The 22,783-nt window shown below is 51.5% G+C and overlaps 2 protein-coding genes across 2 annotated transcripts in view; one reads left to right on the forward strand and one right to left on the reverse strand.

Annotated features, from left to right (window-relative positions):
• Positions 1-3,716: 3,716 nt before the first annotated feature.
• MORF4L1 (mortality factor 4 like 1) lies at positions 3,717-19,354 on the reverse strand. Its single transcript, XM_082290949.1, has 13 exons — positions 19,235-19,354; positions 17,343-17,389; positions 15,201-15,268; positions 12,958-13,044; positions 12,719-12,799; positions 10,295-10,357; positions 8,564-8,589; positions 7,909-7,997; positions 7,702-7,803; positions 7,168-7,256; positions 5,894-6,066; positions 5,505-5,589; positions 3,717-4,399 (listed from the first exon to the last, which is right to left on the reverse strand). Exons 1-13 carry the CDS (start codon positions 19,272-19,274, stop codon positions 4,315-4,317), a joined length of 1,035 nt encoding a protein of 344 aa, XP_082147075.1. The 5' UTR covers positions 19,275-19,354; the 3' UTR covers positions 3,717-4,314.
• A 917-nt stretch (positions 19,355-20,271) lies between these two features.
• Positions 20,272-22,783, forward strand: part of ADAMTS7 (ADAM metallopeptidase with thrombospondin type 1 motif 7) — a gene marked incomplete at both ends in the record, with an annotated part of 32,665 nt that continues 30,153 nt past the window's right edge. Inside the window, 3 exons of the mRNA XM_082290626.1 lie at positions 20,272-20,365; positions 21,129-21,481; positions 22,372-22,543. Of these exons, the coding sequence (XP_082146752.1) occupies positions 20,272-20,365; positions 21,129-21,481; positions 22,372-22,543 (619 nt within the window). The remainder of the gene's footprint in view (positions 20,366-21,128; positions 21,482-22,371; positions 22,544-22,783) is intronic.

The following is a 22,783-nucleotide window of genomic DNA, read 5'->3' on the forward strand; positions in this document are numbered from 1 at the left end:
GCTTCATTGCAGCCCCTGGGGCCATGAGGGAGGGAAGGAGTGGGGCAGAGAAAAGAAACAAAATGAGACAAAAACCAACAAAGAACTAAAAATAGTGCAGCACCAAATTGTTCAAGCACACCACAGTCTCTCACAACTTCTCTCCCACTTCACTGAATCCCAAGGAGCCCTGAGAATTCACGGGATTGCTCACAAGGCTGCTCCTAAAGCACTGGCAGCAGGAACACTGCAGTGCAGGGGGATGCAGGGCCTCAGTGTGGGCACCTGAGGAACCTCTGCTGCCCAGGACAGCAGTGGGGGAAGGAGGGCTGGCCTGGCCACCACGTCCTGCCTGTGCCACCGTGCTGTCACCCAGCTTTGATCTCTGGGAGATGGGAAGGAGGGAGCATGCACAGATTTATGCTTGCCAGCTCCATTAGCTGGCCTAATGAGGTAACGACACCCCTGTCCAGCCCTGGCCTTTCCCAGATCACCAAGCTTCTCCTGAAAGGCTGCTTTAGAGAATAAACTAATTAGCCAGCAGCCTTCACTGCTGCATTGAGCAACCTCTCAGTGCCAATTACAGGTGACAGCAGCAGCTGAGCCAGAGCTGCTCCCTGGCCCTGCTGCCCTGGCTGCTCCCCCTGCTCTTGCCAAGGACAGGGACTGGATCCCGTGGGACTCCCACCCTCCACCCATTCATGTTGCCAGTGGGTGCTGCCTGGCCAAGGCCTTCCAGACCCTGCAGCAGCTGGTGGGTGATGTGAAGCCATGGGAATACCCTGGGAATGGAAACCTAATGGTGCCACCCAGCAGCAGCAGCAGGGTCCTTGAGGGGACACTTGGCTCCTGGCAGTCCCTGGCACCCCCTGCTCATGGCCCAGGGCAGCTGCAGAAAGCTGCTTTACTCCCAGAGAAGCCGATTACAGCTCCCTGACACCCAGGAAGGCCACACAGGCAGCAGAACCCACAGTGGGGCTGGATTCTCTGGTGCCACCTTTCCTCCAGAGGCACCAGCAGGTCCTTGGGGTGATGGGCCAGGGGCGCATCCCCTGCGATGCCCCCTCCATCTGTCGACCCTTCAACTCATTAATTCCAGTTAATAATTGACAGGAATGAGTGTGGCAAGGCCTTGGCATAATCCTGGTGTGGCATTAGAGCCCGTGGAAAGCCTGGTGCACACGTGCCTATCACAGGTAACAGGGAGCCCCACAAAGCCTTAATGGGCTTTGGGACCCGTTAGCTCCTTATTCCCTGGAATAAGCTCCTTATCTCTTACAGGGAGCTCCAGAACCCCCCAGCAGCTCAGACAGCCCCAGCTCCTTCCCTCGGCCGTGTCAGGCCCCTCACTCTGACCCAGCCCCACGGTCACACGCAGTGCCCCTGTGTGATGTGTGCACCCCCAGCACAGACCCCGGGCAGGGCACAGCCCCCGGGCACATCCCGAAGCACACGGACACAGCACATGCAGGACACAGCCAGGAGGATGCCAGCAACGTGGTTATGGGGGGCACTCACCTGTGTGGATGCCATGGCTGAGCTCGGGCAGTGCCACAGGGATCGCTCTGCTCACTCCTCTCCTCTCCCGGCTGTCCAGCGGAGCCGAGGCAGCCGGGCTCAGGGCAGGGACCGGCCCTGGGGATGGAGGAACGTCGGGATCACATCTGGCACAGGCACTGCTGTGCTGGGTAGGCTCGAAAGGGCAGCAGGAAAACAGGGCGAGGATGGACCCAGCCCTCCACACCCCGTGGCACAGGAAACCACCCTCACAGTGGAGCAAAGGAAGGAAGAAGGCGACACAGTGTGTGGGGAAGGGTGCATGGCCAAAACACTGGGAACAGCACAGACGGAACACCGGGAATGGCACAGCCAAAACATCGGGAATGGCACAGCTGGAACACCAAGAATGGCACGGCCCCACCCTCCCACCGGGCTCACCCCAACAGGGACAGTTCATCATCGCTGCTCCCCACGACCTCCTCATACAGTCATTTTCCATGTGTAAAAGCACCTTTTCCAGGAGGGAACTCAGCCAGCTGAGCTCCTCCAGGCTCTGTCACACCGTGCTGTGCCAGGGACTCCACTTCCAAGAGCCTCCCTTCCTGGGCACTGGGCTTGGGCCCCAGTAGTCCATCCTTGCAAAGATGTAATTTTCTGCTCTACAAACTCCTCAGCTTTCCAGTGGGTACAGCCCTGTCTGAGGAACCACAATGATGAGCACACCCAGCCTCTCTGGGGTCTGAGGGTACGCACAGGCTCTTAGCTCATCTTCCAGCTCTCCAGGGATCTACAAACTAAACGCAAGGAAGCTGGCACAGCTCCCATCCCTCTATCCCAGATCTAGCTCAAAAAACTGGGCTAAAGATGAGTCCCTACCAGTGATCCAACCTTAGAGCAGTGGTTGAGGCTGCTGTGCCTTGGAAAAGAACATGCACATCCCAGAGCACTGGGAGCAGGAGCTTTTGTGTGGGTACAAGGCACATGTTGTAACTCTTCACCTTGTGAGACCCAGCCTGACCTCCAGCAGGGCACTTACTCCGGGCTTGGCATGGAATCCATGATCTGAGAGATCTTTTCCAACTTAAACAGTTCTGTGAAATCACTGCCTGGAAGCCGATGATTCCTCCGGCCAGCCCGGAAGAGTTCACCCTTCCCAGGAGGAGCTGGAAGGAGCAGAGGCTCCCAGCTCAGAGGGGCAACACGGTACCAGGTGTCCTCTCCCCCTGGGAACCTAGGTTTTTCAGCAGGACCCCAGGGACCTTCCCACATGAAACAGAATCACCAGAAAATCCGAACGGGCCTTGGTATGAACACTGTTCTGTGAACACGAGCACTGACAACAAAAGGCCATTTCCACTCTTGGGGCAGCTGGCAAAGGATAAATCCATTGTTCAGATTGGAACATGATCCTGGCTCCGGGTAATGGCCAGGATAAATAACGAGCAGTAGCTAATTAACAATGCTGAGGTGAGCAGACAGTGATTGGAACAGCACCAGGAACCAGAGGAGCACCCACCTTCTTCCCACACGGCTCCAGCCCAGCCCAGAGCTGGGCAGGGAACCCACAGTGTCCCTTCCCTACTCCCTGCCTGCCCTGAACAGAATTCCGAGTAGGAACCTGCCTTGGAAGTGCCACAGCTGCTCCCAGCCCTGCCTCAGTTTCCATGGCAACTTCCCCTCACCCTATTGCTCAATATTGTTCTTTTTCCGTGTAACAGCAGATCCTGCTGCTCTTTCAAACAGCTCCTTATCTAACCAGACCATCCCAGCCCTAGCACCACTAGGCGTTGTGCTAGGACACAGGACAGGAGGGCACCAGGGCAGGGTGGGACAGGACCCTGCTGGATTCCTGTCCAGGGAATGTGCTCACACCTTCCCTCAGCCCCGAGCAGCCCAGCCCATCCTCACCCCCAGCAGGTGCTGGGAGTGCACAGCCCATTTTCGGGACACATGTGGGACTCTCCTGCCCCTCAGCCCCCGCAGGAAAGGCTCAGTCCCACCCCAGCTGCACCAGACCAGTCCTGGGGCAGGACAGGTCCCAGATCCCTGGACACTGTGGCTTCCTGCAGTAACATCTGTGATTAAAACCTGGTACTTTGCCTGGAAAGAGCAGCTACTCAGAGCCCAGCCAAGTCCTGCAACGGCTTTGAGATCCAAACCCCTCATTCCCTTGGATCAGCCTGGCCAGGACACTCACACAGCAGTGACTGATGCAAACACAAACATCAGAAACCACATTTGAAATTAAAAAAGTTTATTTGCAGATCTGTAAAACAGCTCTGCGATAGACCAACACTTGCAAACACTACGAGATGAGAATGCATTTTCCTATTGTTAGAATATAAAAAAAGTCACAGTCCTTCAACTACCCCAAGAAAAGCAGACATTTATGAACCAAACATCGAACTTCCAACACCAAAAAGTCACTGGGGTGAGTGAGACAGTCAATAGCACCAACACAGGTGACACAGCCCTCGTGGGTCTGTCATTACTATGGAATAAAGCGGGTAAGTGAGGCCAAGCCTCTGGGGAGAGCAGCCCTACGAGCACTGAGTTCAGACAATGACACACCAGAACACATTCCTCTACATCCCAGCGATGCAAACATCAAGCCAGAAACACCACAGAGCTCCTGGGAGCTCCGAGCTTCCACTTCAGGACAAGAAAATCCATTGGAGAACAAGAAATCTTCTGAACTTACGTGGCAGTTCCATTTCACACACACAACTTTATTCACTTTATGTTTACAGGAGCTGTGTGATGGGGAGGTGAAGGACGGGATGCAGAAGTGGACAGTGGTGCAGGATCCAACCCTTGCTCCATGGAAAAGTGGGATTACACCGCTTTCCGGTGGTACTCCGGAGGAGCCACCTCATAGTCACTGGCACTGAACAACGCAGAGGAATTCTTTGCTAAGTACCTACAAAAATAACAAAAATGTTACATTACTTCTTGCCCAAATTCTCTGTTGTTCAGTGGCTTTGTGAATCAGGAGGTGTTTGCCCAGACACACAACAGGGTTTGAGAAGCACCAGTCCCACACGTAGCTGCTCACATCAGCTCTGCCAAGCACTTGCAGATCTGACAGCTCAGCCAAAAAGCCATTCCAAACAAGCTGCCAAGCACCTCTAGCTCCAGGTGAGCTCAGGCAGCTCGGGATTAACAGGATGAAGCCATTGATATTTGAGGTTCAGGCAGCTGCTGTACCAAGAATCGATTTGCTACTGCTCTACTCAAAGGAGCAGGGGCAGGGAACAGGACACCAGGAAGCTCTGTCTGCACAAAGGTAAGAGTTATGTGCCATTAATTCTCATGGAATGGGTTCAGGATTTCTGGTCACTGGGTTCACATTTATACCTCACAGCCAGAATTCTTCAGCACCTGCATTTACCTCAGACTGCCCCAGAAGACCATGGCTATTCCCCAGAGCAGGTTTTCCCTGACTACCAGGCTGATTCCTGTCAAGCTCTGCTGCAAGGACATCCTCAATTTAGTGAGGGTTTTCTTTCAGCTTCCAATAGCTCCTAATCATAGAATCCTGGAATGGTTTGGGTTGGAAGGGGCCTTAAAGCTCACCTCATTTCACATTAAAGTGTTTTACTATTATCAGGATGTTTTCCTCCTTAACATCCCATGGCTACAGGGTACCATAGCACACTAAAGCCCCAGTGACAGTCTGTCCCAGAAATAACATTCCTAAAGTTCATCAGTTTTTAAACATTTGCTCAATTGTTGTTGAGTAACTATTGTGTAATTTAATAGCTTGCTGGAATTATCATCTGCTTTTTTTAGCAGCTATAAATAAATGTTGAAGCATTTATTTTGCAACAAGGAGCAGACGGGACGGGGTAGAAGTGCAGATTAACAGAACCAGAGAAGTGGAGTCTGAGAGGCTTCATGGCAGCCGTGGGGAAGATCCCACACACAGGCCCCAATTCTACAACAATTCACTGAAAAGGAGCAGCCTCACAGCAGCCTGAGCTCCCTGACCTTTCTCCTTGCTGGAAGGCCTCCCAAGTACTCACTTTAAGAAGTCATGCAAGTAGTTTAAGAGCAAAGCCAGACTCTTCTCATCCAGGGGCGTGTAGGCCAGCATGGCTCCGATCCGCACTGCTCCAAAGGAAGGACACTTGTCACAAACACTGCTTTGAGTTGTTGTTGAACTCCACAACTTTACAGTAGCACAAAAAAGCAGCCCAGGAATCTATCCCAATATATACAAGCTCACCTAAACCAACCAGACTTAAAAATCCATTTCCATCCCAAGCCTCCCAGTGGCTCTGAGCCTTTTGGATACATGGATAAGGAGAGAATGAACCCACACTTCAGAGCTGCCTGTCACAGACTGGAGAGAGGGAAAGAAGCACTTGAACACTTCCCACTGCTCTTCCTCAGCCCCCCAGCTGGCACTCACCAAAGAGCCTCAGGAGGTGTGGGGCACCGTAGACCTGGGACATCGGAGCATCCGGGTGATCCGCCAGGATCTCGGCGTACTGGGGCCTCTCGAACTTGTACAGCAGCTGAGTGCCCAGCATGACATTGAAATACTCCTTAATGCCAGCCACCACCTCGTTGACAGCATATTCCCTGGGGACAGAGAGCTCTGCAAGGCCTGCTCCAAGCACCAAACCAAGGACTGCTCCAGGCTTGGCTTGGGGAGACCACCAAAATCAGGAGGGTCTTTCACAGGTATTCAGATCTTGCAAGGAAATTTGTCTGGAGACCTTAAAATCTACAGCCACAGGGAAGAGTACAATTCCAGACCTCTCTGGAAAATGGGCAGTTCTGACCTGAGCCAGGATTTAGGCAAACCAAGAGCAGCAGTTTTCAGTCATCCTGTCCAAGAGGTGCACTCTGGGAGCAGCCCTTCCGAAGCCACAGGCAGCACTGGGGACATTCAGCAGCTTTTCTCTTGTCACCCAAAGCTCATTCCAGCTCACACCAGGTTCAAAGGACAATACTGAATTAATTGCACTCAACAGAGGGACAGCCCCCCCACATTTCAGGCACCTGCTCCCTTCCTCCCAGGCCTCTCCTGCCAGATTCCTGCAGGCCTCCAACCTCACCCTGCCTGTGCAGGAACTGGCAGTGACACTGAGGAGCACAACCCTCACCCCACCCTGCCAACAAATTTAGACCTGGCATCAGGACAATTACATCAGAGGAGGTTAAAACACCCTGACAAGTCAATAATCTGCTTCCTCTTGAATGGAAGAAAATTACTTCCCCCTTCTGTTCTCCCTTTCAAACAGGAAAGTTTCCTGCAGAGTAAACACACCTTGTTTTGCTCAGGGCTGATTGGTGGGGTAATTACAAACAATAATTAGCTTTGCCCATCTGAGTATGTACAAGTTCTCGTGCACCTCCCTGGCCCCCAGCCCTGGGCTTGTGAGGGAGCCCAGGGGCACTGAGCTCTCCCCACACAGCTTTTCTGGGAAGTTTCTATCAGCTTCCTTCAGAAAAAGGCTTAGGGCAAGTGGGGAAGCAGAAATCATATCCAGAAAGCAGAACTGCAGTCTGGAATTACTCTCTCAGGGTTTCTGAACACCTCCATCACCTTGGGCTTGGAACAGGGCACTGGACCTGGGGCTGGGCTGGGTTTCACAACCTTATTCCATTTTCCATGGAATCCAAGTCCAACAACAGCAGCCAAGGAAGTGTTTAAGGCTGGCAGTGACCACTACTCACTTGTTATCGGTATTTCCTCGGGATTTTTTGTAGTTTGCATAATCCTCTAAAATGGAGTCCACATTCTTCTTGGCAGGGAGGTAGAAGAGCTACAAAAGCAAAACAGAACAAATACAAGTTTGTCTCATTTTTGCAGACATTTATACCTGGAAGCTGAACTGAAACCCTTTCTCATCAGGACACTTCTAGGATGAAATCAGCAGGTTAAGCTGGTACAGGTTATGAAAGGAACTCCACCAACAGTTTTAGTTGGGCATTAAAATCCCCAACCAAGCTGGGCAACCTGGGATAGTGGAAGGGGTCCCTGCCCACGGCAGGGCCTGGAACTGGATGAGATTTAAGGTCCCTTCCCACCCAAACCATTCCAGGATTCTCTGACTATATCCATGTGTCCACTTAACACTTGTGCTGCTCAACAGCAACCTGCTGATGAACTGGTAAATGAGAGGTTCCAGTAAAGCCAGGCCCAGAGTGACAGCTCCACAGCAACACACACAGCTGTGCCCCAGAGCTGGGCAGCATTTCCACAGGTACCTGTTTCTGCCTGGTGATCAAGTCCCAGTCATCCACCAGCCACGGCTTCAGCTCTTCCGGGATCTTCACCTTCACTTCAACTCTGTTCATAAACGTTTCTTCCTGAGAAAAGCCAAGCCAGACTAATTACTCACAGATACTAATTGGGAGCAGAGCACCCTTCTGTTTTGCACCCAAAATCCCTGGGAGGGAATGGAAAACACTCACACTTTCAACTGTTGGATCCACCCGAGCCCTCTTCTTCCTGGGAGGCTGGGGAGTCTCACTGGTGCTGCTCCCCTCTCCAATGCCTGGAGCTGTGCACAGCACAGACAGTAGCAGGAAAAAACAGCAGAGAAGATTTAGGAGAAGAATTTCAGAGTAAAGCTCAGATTTTTTTCAGATCACCTTTGCACCTGTTGGGTTTTTTGTTGTTTCAAATATTACTTGTGTTCTTGGAGTCCCCCATTTGTGCCAGTTTAAATTGCTGCACTGACACTTATCTGAGGGAGGTCTCTGCACTAGAACCAAACCAGTCTGTCATATTTTTGGGGGAGAATTTTTGGACCCAGCAGCTCAGCTTTGCAGCTGTGTCACATCACTATCTCAAAAAGAAAACCTAAGTTTGACTTAGGAAATTATTTCATCAGATCAACTTTGCTTTTCAATTGCAAGAGCTCAAAATCCTGACAGACTGAAACAAGTAGATTTTTGTGCCAACAACAAAAGTGTGACCCTTCCCCCTCCTGAGCAGAGAGCCCCAGGAGTCCAGGAGGGACAGCACAAGGTGGCAGTGAATTATTGGGGCAGATTGAAGGTCTTATTTCAGCTACAAATCCTTCACTAGAGAGACCCACACAGATGCAAAATAAGACACACTTACTTTTCTGCTTGTTCTTTTTTGTTTTCCTGCAAGAAGAACACAAATTATTGCACATATCAAGAGAGTGGCACTTAAGGAAGCCACAGCAGAAAGCCAGAAAATGTTTCAAGCATTCAGCACAGGGAGCAGATCTGCAGGGGCCTGGGCAGTGCTTAGCTAAGGACACACAGAAGAAATACAAGCTATGACTTGGCTTTAGAGCTGTGGTACCACAAGATTCTTCATGGAACAGGTTAGAATTCACCATTTTTGGGATGTTTTGTCCTTTCCAAGTGCTCTTGGAGAACTACAGGAGATTTGTAGCTGTTATATCTCAGACAGAATATGGCACAAGGAAACAGGAGTGCTGGGAATTCCCAGAAAAATCTCACTCAGCTGAATTAACTTCCAGTAAAAGACTGAAAAAACCCTCCAGTTTTACCACTGCAGCGGAGGGAAGATTCAGGAGTACTTTGTCTATTTACTACCCATTTTCAGGAAGTTTTACCTGGAGTACCACTACTCATTCTCAGTTTGCTCCCTGCCAACAGCAGCCTGCAGCAACTGCTCAAAAGCTGGGCATTGGGTGGATAAACCTCTACCAGTCCAACACTGATTGCTCGGAAATTCAGCACTCTCTCAAGTGACTCTTGTTTTCAAGCTCTGAACTGCATTTATCAGGGCCAGGAAATAGGCAGAGTTCTGAGGAAGGGCTGGAGATAGGAAGAGTAAAGGGTTTGTTTAAAGTCAGAAAAGCTGAAATGAGGCTGAAACTGTGGGCAGGATAAATCTCATCCCTCAGAGGGAGCAAGCCCAAGTTAAGTCACTAATAGTGGACTGGTGCATTGAAGAGAAAGGCTTTTCTTCCAAACCCAAAGTCAACAGGAGGGAAGAGGGAGTCCTTCCCAGGATTAATTCACAAGATAAAAATAATGTTAACAATTAAAACAGAATCAGAGTTTTTTTAAACTCCATTAAGAATTTAAAACCAGATGTTATTCCCTAATTAGTTATTCAGTGCCATATCTTCCCTCCAGAACACTTAGTTACTCCTCCTATTTTTCAAGCACCCATTAACTCTGACTGTTTCCTGATTTTTAGGCCCATGAAACGTAGAATAAACTCGTGGAAGTCAGAATTCAGCAGAGCTACATTTAACAGAGTCAGAAGGTGTTGCATAGGCAGCCATAAAACCTGCTTTAACTACACATTTTTTCTGCTACAGCTTCCAGTTATCAGAAGATGAGTAATTATTTTAAACCCAACCTGCATTTCAAGCATATTTCTATTTGATCACAGATTGCTTCAAAGTGTTTGGAGCCAGTTGCTGCAGTTTGCAGAACAGTTGCTCTGAACAGACTCAAACTAAAATACAATACAAGGAGCAGGTGCTGAGCTCTCCCTTCCAACACCAGCATTGCTCCCACGGCTCCAGAAAACTCTTTGTTACTGGTTTCCATAAACTCCAGGCTGCAGGAAGCAGGCAGACCCCTGGAACCTTCTAGAAGGATCCAGTGCCAAAAGTCTGGAGTCATTTGGACACAGGGAGTGTCCTCCCACTGTACCCAGCCCAGCCAAAAAGATGCAGGGCAGAGGAACTGGAAAGGGGCTTTAACTAACCCCAAACGAGGCCCTGCTGCCAAACTACCCCAGGACCGCCGAGGGCTCCCAGGGTCTGTCCAGAAACCAGGAAAGAGGGAGGGTGGGATGCTGGGGTGGCAGCCCTGGTGTGACAGCCCATGCCTCACTCACCGTGTGGAGATGGCCGGGGTCTCCAGGCAGCAAACAGTGTGGGCTCCATCCCGCCGGAAAAACCTGGGGACAGCGCGGCAGGTTGGAGACAGGGCCAGAGCTCCTGGGCAGCCTTCACACGAGCCCAGGAGCCAAACATTTGCATTTCTGGCAGCATATCACTACTGAACATTCCTGGAGGATAAGCTGTGCTTACATTAGTGACATTATTGCTTGGTTATCTGAATAATAAATTTTAGAATATAAATTACCTTTCCCTCAGATCCTCCAGGAGTGCCACAAAAGGTAAATTCTGAGGCCCACAGAGGTGGGCAGTGTTACCCTTTTAGAACAGTTGTGTGAACAGTTTCTCCCCCTCGCCACCACCAGTACTTTATTTATCAGCAATGAGCTCAAATATACAAGGGAACAATCCAGAAGTTTGATTTTGGAAGTGTATTTTGGCATTTTCCAGAAGCCCTCTCGCCTTTAGCTGTGAGCAGATATAAGAGGAGCACAACCCAGGGCAAGTCAGAGCATTTCCTCTCCCTCAGCCTCCAAGAAGGGAAGAAACTGTTGGAAACAGTGCAGCTGTAGTTCAGAGGGATGTGCTGGATGTGGCACTCCCAGAGATGAAGAGCAAGATCAGTGCAAGAAGCACACAGGACCTGCTCTAACTCACGTCCCCCAAGCCAGGCTGCTGCTTTCCCTCTGCCTTTTCCCAACTCAAGGAATCAGTTTTTCCAATAACATGAAACAGAAGTTTCACATAATTACCTTACACCTGTCCTGCTGGAGACACCATAAAAGCTCAGGGCAGTGATGGCAGCAGAAAGCCAAGGCCCTCCCACCCCAAAACTGGCTTCAGCCAGGAGTGAGGTCAGGCCTGGTTAGGTGGTTTAAGTTTATCCTCACACAGGGGCTCAACCCATTGGGCCTCCCTTGGACACAGCCCTGGGTGGGGTGAGAGGATGAAGCCAGCTCTAACTTTAGGCCCAGGTGACCACTCAGAGTTCACCCAGGCAGAGAGGAGAACCCCCCTGCTCCCATCCCTGGTGACTCAAAGTGGCAGCAGTGGCACCTCCCCTGCAGTCCCTCCTGCCCTGCTCTCTTCGGGTGCAAGCCACACACATTCACCACTGAGTCACACCCACAATCAGCCCCCCTCCCACCACTCACACAGGAGACTCAGGTGCAACAACCCCTTAAGCAGCCAGATTAGGAATGGTCATCATTTAGACCTGTTTTAATTAGATTTTAATGACACTCGTTATCAGCTGCCTACACAGCTTTGGGCTGGGTTTTGTCTGACCCCACATGAGGACAGGCAGTGACTGGTCCCTGTGGGAGGTTGGTGCTGGGCTGGCAGAACTCACCTGACCTGGAGCACGGGAGCACAGGGGAGCATCCAGCCAGCACCAGGGTCCAGCATATCCACTGGGATCCCTTTTCCCCAGACCAGGAGCCAGCTACAGCCTTGGCCAGGCTTTGGCTAATCCCAAAGTGAAACTGCTCCAGGATCCAGAGCAAAACCCAGTTCCCTGTCCCCACCTGAGCTGCACTCCTCAAAGCAATGATTCACAGTTCATAACAAACCTGCCCCTGAATGAGACATGAAACCTGAGGCTGCTGCCAAATCCACTTCTGAAGAAGGGATGGCATTTCAGCAGCTTCCTTGTGAAGGCCAGAATCACAAATGAAGTTAGGAATTCAAAACATCCCATTAGTAAGGCCATGTTCATCATTAAGTGAAACCCTGCCCAAATAGAAGATGATAAATGAGCAGAGCTGGACTGACTGTCTGAAAATCTACCATAAAATCTGCCATCTGCCCTGAAACACCAAAAGGATGGAGTGAAGGGAATCTGACAGTCACAGCTCAAATTAAGTTTTTCTAGTAGATGCCTGAGCTTGCTTCTGGTCTCTTCAGATGCAAACTCCTTTTAAATTGTGTATTTATTGGTTTAGTTTTGTCAAAACCAGCCAAAGAAAGACTCTTTAAATGCAGTTTTGACAACTCTACCATGAGAGGGCAAGGCATTGTAAAGATTTTATTCCAAAGTGCTTGGAAGAACTGGGAAATTCTATAGAGAAACTGATTTTACTGAGATATACAAGAATAATGAGCAATCACAGCTTTCTGAGTGTCAAGTCACCAACTTAAATGGAATAAAGTGAGAAAAATGCAGAGTGTGTCTACTCAGCATCTCAACTCAACATTAACTCTGTACCATCTAAAAGGCATTTCAAATAAAATACTTTAACAAAGGCCTTTTTGATACCATTAAACAGCTTTTGCACAGGCTGTGCCACGAGAAATGGAGATGACCTGCAGAGCCATTAATAGTAAAACTGACAAGCAAAAGTTTGGGAGGTATTTTGGGCAGGGTTTGGGGGTGACTTGCCTTGTTTGGGTTTTTCATTTTTAAATAAAAAGAATCTTACACTTCAACATTTTTCTGCTGCAGACCAGAAGTCTTCTTGCCCGGAGCAGCTCCTCTCATCTTCCCCTCTGCATATTGTTCCCTTTAAACAGAGCATATTCAGAAATAAGATTCTGGTGGAAAAAGAAGCTTCTTTGATTTTGGTTTGAAACTCATTATTTTCCCCTGATAACTAGATAACCTGATTGAAGCTCAGCTGAACAAGTATTTACTGACAAGCACTTCTTCCACACTACTCACTGGTTGGCCTTCTGGAGTTCTTTTTGTTTCTGCAGGTTGGTGTCCACGTATTTGAGCACTCTGCTTTCTGGAACCCATTCATCCCAGCTGGAAAAAACCCAGAGATCAATCATCACTTAAAACCATCCCATGATTGCCTTCTACACACAACAGTCAATTAAAAGCTTCACAGAATTCAGGACTAAACTCTGCTTTGTGTCAAATCATGGACTGGCACAAGTCAAGGTCAAAGTTACCAAACATTCCCCACTGACTGGAGCTGGAATGATTTCTCTAGGGAAGTGTAACCCTCTGTCAGTTCCAGTTTCCCAAACTTGAAGGATGGGCTATGTAGGAGGGAGAACACTGTCTTAAATTCAAAGGAAGCATCACAGGAAAAAAAATATTCTACGTTTACATAATTATGGGATATCTGTATCCATAATATATTACTGAAAAGTTTCCTTTATCTATTTCAACATTTTATAGGTTAACAAATTCAGCAATAGGATCTTACTGTAAGGAGAAGAGCTCTGATTTCTGTCTGTGAAGGAAACCAAGATGGCATGAATATTTGAAGAATCTGAAGTGAACGATTTAAGAGAACAGGTGTTGGGGAAATTGCCATTACCAGCAGGAATTCCACTTCAACAAAGAGTGGCTCAGCTGAGCAATCTGACAACTTATCTCAAATAAAACACATTAAAAGTGGCCAAGGTATTCTAAAGTGCATCAAGTAAAGCTCTATAAAGAGTTCTGTGCCATTTTTCAGTAGCTGCCAGTCTTGGAGCATCACGTGGCCAAACCAAACCAATATTGCTACAGGAGCACCAGGACTTCAGAGGGTAGACAAAAGACAAGGGCAGCATCTAAAAACTGCAGAGAAGCATCTCCAGCTGTACCCAAAGATTGTGGGGTTTGGGCAGTGCTTTGCTCAGCTGTTTGAGCCACTTATCCCACTCCTGCCTGTCCAGCTGCAAGAGACCTTCCAGAAGAGGTGTGACACAGGTGACACATTTATACCCCATGGTGACACATTTACGTCCCACGGTGATGAAGCTTTTTGGTATCCTGAATGTTGATATTGGCAAAATAATTCCAAGTCAGGCCATTACAGCTGCAGAAGGCCAAACGAAGGCTGTGCTGCCCTGGCTCTTGCAGCAACGCCACTTTTAATGTACTTAATTGGAAGCTTGAAGGCAAAAAATAAAACTCAAACAGCACAAGCAAGAAAAGCGGGATCAGGACACCACTTCTGGCCCCCTTCATGGCATAAGTAAGGGAAGGAAGGGCCAAATTTATGCTGCCTCATTAAGAGAAGCTGCCACACAAACTGATTATGCTCCTGTAAGTGTTGTGTTTACACTGAAACATCCCCTGTCCCTCTGGCAGGAGGGGGAGCGGATACAATTAAAAGTCACATCTAAAACATGAGGCTCAGCTTTTAGTCACAGCACAGAGATCAAGGCTGCTGTGACTAAGAGTTCTCAGCATTGAAATGAAACCAAACCAAACAGGAAACTGTGCTCTGAGACTTCTGGGTCTGAAGAGCCGAGGTTTTTAATCACTTAGGAAAAAACCTCCACTTCTCCTGAATTCAAACTGAGTGGTAGAAAACAACTCAAAAAAAGGGAAAAAAGTACATCAATATAACAACCTCATGAAGTTCTCACCTTTAATGGGCTCAGCATTTATCTCACAGAGGTGCCTGAAATCCTCAGCCATCTCTCACCTGGAATCCTGCCAGTTTTGCAGGAGGGAAAAGTACCTGCAAGTTTACTTTAATATGAGAGGCTGGAACTGAAACACAGGCTACACCTGCTGCTAATCCAGCCAGCCTGAACACAGCCCTCAGCAAGCTGTGCCCCAAAATCCCCTGCCAAACCTGGGGTAAAAGGCAAGGGAAGGGTATTTGAGTGGTTTTGCCCCACCTCAGTAGGAGCTGCCTTTCCTACCGAGGCATAACAAGGAAGTTTTCATGGCAGACACTTCTGCCAGGGAGGAGTTCCAGTGTTACCCACCCTGAACACCCAGAACATTCCAGAGCATTCCCTCCTGACAGCTCTGCAGGAAATGGCCAGTTTGGCAACGTTCTCTTTGTGTTACATAAATCATCAGCTTAGGTATAAAATCATTCTGGTCAATCCCAGACAATCTGCCAACAGCAGAGATGTGGCAGTGCTGCTGCACCCAGCTCACACTCAAACACAGCATCTCCCTGCAAAGGAAAGAGAAATCCTGCTTTCATTTCATGCAGTACTTACTTTTTATTCCAACCACTGTAATGGATAAAGTATTTCACTTGCTTGTCCTTTATGGCAACCTTTACACACTGGAACAGAGAAGAAAGGTCAGTCAGTCCCAGAGAAAACAAGGAGGTCTCAGGGAGCTTTGCTGCTTCAGCTTGCAGAGTTTCCCCTGCCCCTGAACTTCTTGGCTGTACCAATTAAATCCACCAACTCAACACTTCCTCCAGGGAGTTCAAGTCCTGTTCTGGAGGTGCTGAGATTGAGCTGCCACTGCCCCCCTGAGCAGTGACAGAATGAGGCTGCTGTAAAACCTGCAGGGTGCCCCTCCGGGGCTCCAGATTTGAGTCTCTTTAAAAGGAGTTTTTCTTCCTTTGAAGTAAAAACTACTCACAGGAGTTATAATTGGTATTTTCTTGGCATGCAGAGCCACCTCTAAGTGTTTGAGAGGGCGAACCTTTGGCTCTACATTTTCTCAACACCACACTGTGCTGTACCCTCTTCAACTAAGAGCTATTGCCAGAGAGGAACCTGTTTCAGGAAACACCTGCAAAATGCCACATATGGAACTTAAATCCAGGCTCACGTGGACTTGCACCCAGGACTAAGGTTCTCCTGCTCCTGCAGGATCCTCTGCTGCACCAGTGGCTTGCTCTGACAGCCTGAATTGAACACAGCCACACACAGCCTGTGCTTGTCTCTACTTGTTTTGAAGAATAAAGGGGCTGAGCATGAAATAAAAGATGACTCAAATATAGTTCTGTGGCAAAATATTTTCCGTGCTGGAGGTTAGAAGGGCCTGAAGTGAATCTCCTTTAACTCTGCATTGCAGAGATGCACAATCAGCTCCTGTTTGCCACGAGCCCTCACACTGCTCCAACACAAAGAGCTGCTCTGACCACCTTGGTGTGGGACACCAAGGATGTGGTCAGGAACAAAAACTGCTGGACTGAGAACCACTTGAGAAAAACAGATCAAAGGAGTAGGGAGAAAGCCAAGGTTATTAGTCATTACTACTGACAAAGCAGCTTTTAAAATTAAATCCTTTAAAATAAACAAATAAAACCTTGTAAAATTAAACTTCAAGTTCATTCTGCCAGTGCACGAACTCAGAAGGACCCACTCAACACAAACAGCCAAACAAAATCTACTTGTGAGCTGGGAAATCCCTTCCAGCACCCAGCTGGCACAGCCTGAACCTGCAACACTCATTCCACTCTGGAAAAAGGAGGGACACAGCATGGGCAAGCACAACTGCTGTCCAGCTCTGGGCTGTTTGAGTGACACAAGGTTATTTCCTCAGAACCAGAAGCCTCAATCACCCTCCTCTCTGCAGGCACTGGCACAACAACCCCGAGCGCACATTCCCAACAACCTCATCCTCCTGTTCCAGAGATGGCAGAGAGCAGAGCAGGAACACCAAAGTGGGAATGGTTTAGAGCAGCCCAAACACTCTCAGTGCTCTGGGTGTTATTTAAGCATTACAACAACTCTTTCTCCTGAAGAGAGAAGTGTTTCTCCTGCCTCCCTGTGTTAACATTTACTGACACTAAATCCTAAAGGATTTAAATCCCTGCCTGAGGTACCCCAGGAATTTCTGCAAGCCTTCTGACCCACACAGCTATAAGAGCTCTTTCTTTCTCTTTCAGAGGGAGTGGGAGCACTTAAACCCAGAGCTGTGCCTGCAGTAACACTGAGGCAGCAGGGGCACAAATGCACAGTGCAGGTTCTTGTGGTCTAAAAGCCAGAACTGGGAAGCAGAACTGGGAATGCCACTTCCTTTGTCACTGCAATGCAGCTTCTCCTGGGCACTGGTGGTGTTGAAGACCATGGGCTGTATTCAGCCACCTCCCCCTGAGGAAGCTCCAGGTGCAGGTGACAGAGCAGCTCAGGCACCAAATCCTGCAGGCACAAAGGCTCCCCAGTGTTCTGGGATATTCCAACAGCCTCTGGGAGCTTACCAGCATAGCTGCACAATGCCACTGGGCTTCCTGAAATTGTTCTGGAATAGAGCTCCAGGGTTTAAAATGGATTTCAGACAGGTTTTTGTTAATTTTAGTTCCAGTCCTTGATCCTGTCTAGAGGCACAGCAGGCAAACTAAAACACTCCCTTGTTTTCCTGGGGAACAGCGAGAGCCACCTGCAGCCACACACACCTACCTTGGCTTCATAAAGGAGAGGTCCATGGAAACAAAGCACTCGCTCACCTGCAAGGGAAGTGCAGACAAACAGCTCAGAGCTCCAGAGGGCCATTTCCATAAGTTGTGTCATCAGGAACCACACAGAGCCAGTCCAGGGGCAGCCTGGGAAGCTGCTCAAAGGCAGGTACTGACTGGAGAAGCAAATTCACTCTCCCACCAAAGGGGATAAGAGCTGTGATTGTTTCGACCCTGGAGCAGAGCTCCCTGACGATCTCCATGCAAGAGCAGCTGCACACAAACAGCAGTGCTGGTGACTTTGGCAGCACCTGGCACCAACCCCCACATTCCTGCCCCTCCCTGAGCTGACAGACATTCCCAGATCCCGCAGCAAACCTGGCTGAGAACTCCTGCCCAGCCTCAGTTCCAGCTGCAGCCCCCAAACCAGGCTGGGCTCACACACGAGCAGGTAAAGCTGCCCCTCTGAGGGGTTATTGGTCCAGGGCACTCTCTCCTACCTCTGCACCTTAAGCTTCTGACACGTGAAAGCCACTGCCAGCCGTGTCCTTTTCCCGCAGGAAGAGCAGCCCCTGGCACTCCCAGTTCAGGGAAGCCAGGAAGAGAGGCCCCCCTGCTGCTTCCCACCTGACCTGCGGGCTGGGGCTGTGCAGCAGCAGCAGAATCTCCTCACTTTGGGGCATTTAAGCAGGATAAGATTGTCCTTCAGCCTGGTTTTATCTCCTCAACAGCCAAGTCTCATCGTGTGGTTACACTGTGGGAATTGCAGTGTACTTATCACAGGACATCTGAGTCCACACATTTCCTTCTGGAAGCTGCAGTGCCTCATGTTTTTGGGGAGATGAGCTGCAGAACTGTAAAATGCTTCTGTGTATCAAGAAAAAAAAAGCCTTAGAAGGGCTCTCCCAGAAGTGCCCATTCTGATACATCAGACAGTCGGTACTTTTATTTAAAAACATCCCTACAGACAGGGCTGACAATCAGAGGTGACGTTATCACTCTCATTGTCACAGTGCTCACTAGTGCTGGTGGAAGACACATCTCTGCTTCAAAGCTGTGCAATGTTTTCTAGGAGAGATGCCCACAGTCACTGAGGAATATTTATTTAAAAAAAACCACAAGGATGATTTGCAGAAAGGGTTCTTTGTCTCCATGATAACCTGGCAGGCTCATGCTCCCTCACACAAGGCCTGTCCCCTGGATCCACACACTGTTCCTTATCCCAAAGCTCATCCCATTCCACCCCGCCATGGGCGGGGACACCTTCCACTACCCCAGGTTGCTCCAAGCCCTGTTCAACCAGGCCCTGGACAGTCCAGGGACGGGGCATCCATCTTAAACCATATTGTTATTTTTATTAATCTTATTATATCACTCTCAACTACAACCATTACCTAAAAAGCAAAATATAGGCAGAATAAGCCTCCCAAAAAGCCCAATTCACCTTCATTCACCTAAGCCCCGGTGCTTTGTTGCAGATGCGGATTCCGGCACAGCTGGAATCCAGTGCTGCCTTCATGAATCCTCCTACACTGGGCTCTCTTCCAGGGAACAATAAATAATAACCATCTTTCAAACGCATTAAAATAAAAATCCCGACAGACTTGAGGGATTTCAGCAGTTTTAATGCCAATGAGTGTCCGCGCAGGAAAATGAAGGATGTTTGGAATAACGGGGTGGGAAGGGCCCGCGTGTTATTGGGAGGAAAGAGAAGGGACAGGAAGGGACAAAGACTGCGGGAATTCAGCTTTCCCACCTCGTTAGAGCTGAGCAGGGAGCGATGAAAGCCAAACGGCCCCGAGCCACGAGCACCGGGGCGAGACCCCCGCGCCGGGCGCGGCCCCGGCACCCCCCGGGCCCTCCCTCCCCGCAGCCCCGGGCCCTGCCCGCACTCACCCTCCTGGAACTTGGGTTTGGGGTCCTGCTTGGGCGCCATTTATAAGGGCCGGTCCCTCCTCCGGCCGCTCCCCGCGGGGCCCCGGCGCTGCCCGGCCCGGCCCCGGCGCTCCCCGGCCCGGCCCCGCCGCGCAGCCGCGGCTCGGGCATGCCGGGACATGGAGTCCGCGGGCTCCCCGCCCCGCTCCGCTCCGCTCGGGGGTGCGGGGGCGGGTTGGCTGCGAAATGTTGGCTGCTTGAGCCGTGAGGAGCCAGAAGAGGGGAAAAAAATTAATAAAAACCGAAGAAAAAAAAAAAGGAGCCACGCCCAACGTGGGGCTCGAACCCACGACCCTGGGATTAAGAGTCCCATGCTCTACCGACTGAGCTAGCCGGGCGCCACACGAGCTCGATGGCGGCCTCAGGTGTCGGCACAGGCCCCCCCACCGGCCCCGGGCATTCTTCGTTCCGGCCGCCAGAGGGCGTGTGCCCCACCTGATTTACATATTTACATTACCGTATAATTAAACATTATCCCAAAGCCGGCAGGTGTGGAGCGCCGGCAGACGCCGCCGTCCCGGGAAAGCTGGGGGATGCCGGAGCCGCGAGCAGCCCCCGAGGGGTTAATTAATAGCGCCGAGTAATGCCAGGTGTACGCTCCCGGTTCGCTTTAACCTGAGAGAAAACAAAAAGAAGCATTGACGGGTAGCTCCGGCCGAGCAGAGGGGGGATATGACGGCATCATCCAAGCACCGGTTTTAGTTTTTGACCGAAAATTGGCCGAATTGTTTTGATTTTTCTACCGCAATCCTCACGGCGCGGCAGGCGAAGCACAGCGGCAGGAGACCGCCAGGGGGCGCAGTCGGGCCACGCCAGCACCGCGCGCTGTAAGTCACGCCCACTGATATGCAAACCCCGCCCATGCGATTTGCATAACCCCGCCCCTGGTGTGCATAGTCCCTCCCATGTGATTTGCATAGCCCCGCCCCCGCCGTGCATAGCCCCGCCCCGTCCGCGGCCCCGCCGCCGGCGCGCGGAGCCCCCAGCCCGCCGCAGCCATGGCGGCCCTGCCCGCGCTGCGCCCGCTCCTGCCCCTCGTCCCCGTCGCCGCCGCGCTGGCGCTGGCCGCGGGCGGGGGCGCCGCGGGGACAGGTCCGCGGGGACAGGACGGCGGGGACCGCGGGAGGGGCGCGCGAGGATGAGTGCGGGACGTCCGTGGAGCGCGGGGTGTCCGCGGATGTCCGCGGGGCTGAGCGGGATGAGCGCCGGGTGGCCGCGGGGATGCGAGCGGGATGTGCGCGGGGATGCTCGCAGGGCGCTCGGCGGGGCCGGGACCGGACAGCCCGGTGCCCCAGCCGCTGCCGCGCTCGCCCCCCGGGCTGGGCACGGTCGGACGTCGGACCCGGCGGCCCCGGCTCCCCGCGGCCGCAGCGCGGAGCCCTGGCTGGGGAGGCTCCGGAGCGCTCCGTGCCCGGGGGTGCTTTGCCCCCAGAGACGGCGCCCCAACACCGTTTGAAAGTGGGAATTTGGTTTTTTTGGGAGTTTTTTCGTTGTTTGTTTGGGTTTTCTTTTACTGGCAGTCGGAATTTAACAGCGGGAGTGTGTGCGTGGTAACCGCGGCCAGCTGGGGCAGAGCCGAGCTCCGGAGCTGCCCGAGCCCCCCTCGCCCACCCACCCCCTAACCCTGACCTTAACCCTGTCCCACGGCAACCCCCAGCCCTGACCGCCCGAGGGCAGGAGGGGCAGGCGGAGTCCCTGCTGTCCCTGCTCCGTGCCGTCCCAGTGGCCACCAGATCCAGCTGGTGTCTGCGTGCCTGAGGCCACCGCCACGGGAGTTCGGCATCGAGCGGGGGGAAGGGGTGGGAGAGGAAAGGTGAGGAACCCTGCAGGTAACCACTGCACCCGCTCTTCCCAGAGCCGCCCCCGCCGCGCTCCGGCAGCGACATCGTCCATCCCATCAAGGTCGACGAGAGCGGATCCTTCCTGTCCTATGACTTGTCCCACCGGGCCCTTCACCGGAGGTCTCCTGCCTCCAGGAGCAAGCTTCCTGCGTTCTATGAGCTGCAATACAGAGGGCAACCCCTGAAATTCAACCTGAGCCTGAACAGGCACCTCCTGGCTCCAGGGTTTGTCAGCGAGAGGCGTTTCGGGGGCATCGCCGGCGCCAAGATCCAGCCTCACTCCTACAACTCCTGCCATATGATCGGGGAGGTCCGGAGCCGGGCGCTGCAGGGAGGTCTGGCTGCCCTCAGCACCTGCGATGGCCTGGTGAGTACAGCCCCAATCCTCAAGGAGCCTTAATCCATAAGGGAATAGCAGGAGTTGGGTGAAACCCTTTCTTCTGCCAAAACCGATACCAAAATTCCCAGCAACAGCAGAGTCAACGTCTCATCTGTAGGTCTGGTGCAGCCATGGGAGAGCTGACTAAATTTCCCATGGATTCCAGTGGTTTGGGAACTCTCCGGGGCTGGGTTTACTTGTTTGTGTCCAAATTCCCAAAGAGCAAATCTCTGCCTTTTAGTCCATAAGTGTGGGATTGCAAGGAGCACATCTGGAAACCAGGGGCTCGGAGCTGGAGGTGTTACTGATAGCACAGCCCCTGGGTAGTGAAGCTGCTCGCTGCTTCCTGAACTCTCCACTACCTTACTCCACTCTAGGTGTTTCCAAAGGCAAAAGTGACCTGGAAGAGTGGCAGTCGGGGGAAAGGGCTTAAAACCTCCTGTGGGTTTGCAGAAATGGCTCCAAATAACTGGTGATGCAGTGCTCATGCTGGTGTCGCTCACTTTGGAGGGAGGACAGCTCCATCAGATCCTCCATGGCTTCCCACTGCCGGGGGGCAGGGATAGGTGGGATATTGGGAAGAATCCTCCCCTGTGAGGGTGGTGAGGCCCTGGCACAGGGTGCCCAGAGAAGCTGTGGCTGCCCCTGGATCCCTGGAAGTGTCCAAGGCCGGGTTGGGCACTGGGGCTTGGAGCAGACTGGGATAGTGGAAGGTGTCCCTGCCCACGGCAGGGGTGGCACTGGATGGGCATTAAGGTCCCTCCTCACCCAAACCATTCCATGATCCTGTGATTCTGTGATCATTCCCAGTCCCAGGTTCCTCAGGGAGAGCTGGGGTGCAGGTGGCCTCACGGTGCTGCTTTGTGTCTCCCTGCCAGAAAGGTGTGTTTCAGCTCATGAACGAGGACTATTTCATCGAGCCCGTGTCCAGCAGCCCTCGGGAGGAGGGAGCAGCACAGCCCCACAGGATCTACAAGCGCCAGGTGCCCAAGGACAGGGCTGAGCAGGGCAGGAGACCCCCGGCTGCACGGGAATCCTGTGGTGTGCGAGGTACTGTCCCTTCCTCTGGCCTTCTGGCAAAGTTCGTGACACCAGTGACTCAATGGGTGCTGGACCTCAGGCCTTTTGCTCTCATCTGCTGCTCCCAGCCTTGCTGCAGGCGGGAAATGATGTGGGGACAGAGCATTTGCTTTCATTTCCATGAAAACTTTGCTTTTTGACCTGCCAGGGCATTGGACTTTGGGAGTGGAACTCGGTCGCTGCCCCGGGAGTTCCTGGGGTGGGCAGAGT

This window comes from Coloeus monedula, assembly GCF_965178545.1.
Source record: "Coloeus monedula genome assembly, chromosome: 14".
Taxonomy (NCBI): domain Eukaryota; kingdom Metazoa; phylum Chordata; class Aves; order Passeriformes; family Corvidae; genus Coloeus; species Coloeus monedula.

What these genes read in the sequence shown, in the direction of transcription:
- MORF4L1 (XM_082290949.1), bottom strand. Translation starts at nt 19,274, where the DNA reads ATGGCGCCCAAGCAGGACCCCAAACCCAAGTTCCAGGAGG. An exon ending in TGGATCCAACAGTTGAAAGT is followed by an intron (nt 7,804 to 7,908) that starts GTGAGTGTTTTC and finishes GGCTTTTCTCAG; the next exon opens with GAAGAAACGTTTATGAACAG. An exon ending in CGAGGAAATACCGATAACAA is followed by an intron (nt 6,067 to 7,167) that starts GTGAGTAGTGGT and finishes CTCTGTCCCCAG; the next exon opens with GGAATATGCTGTCAACGAGG.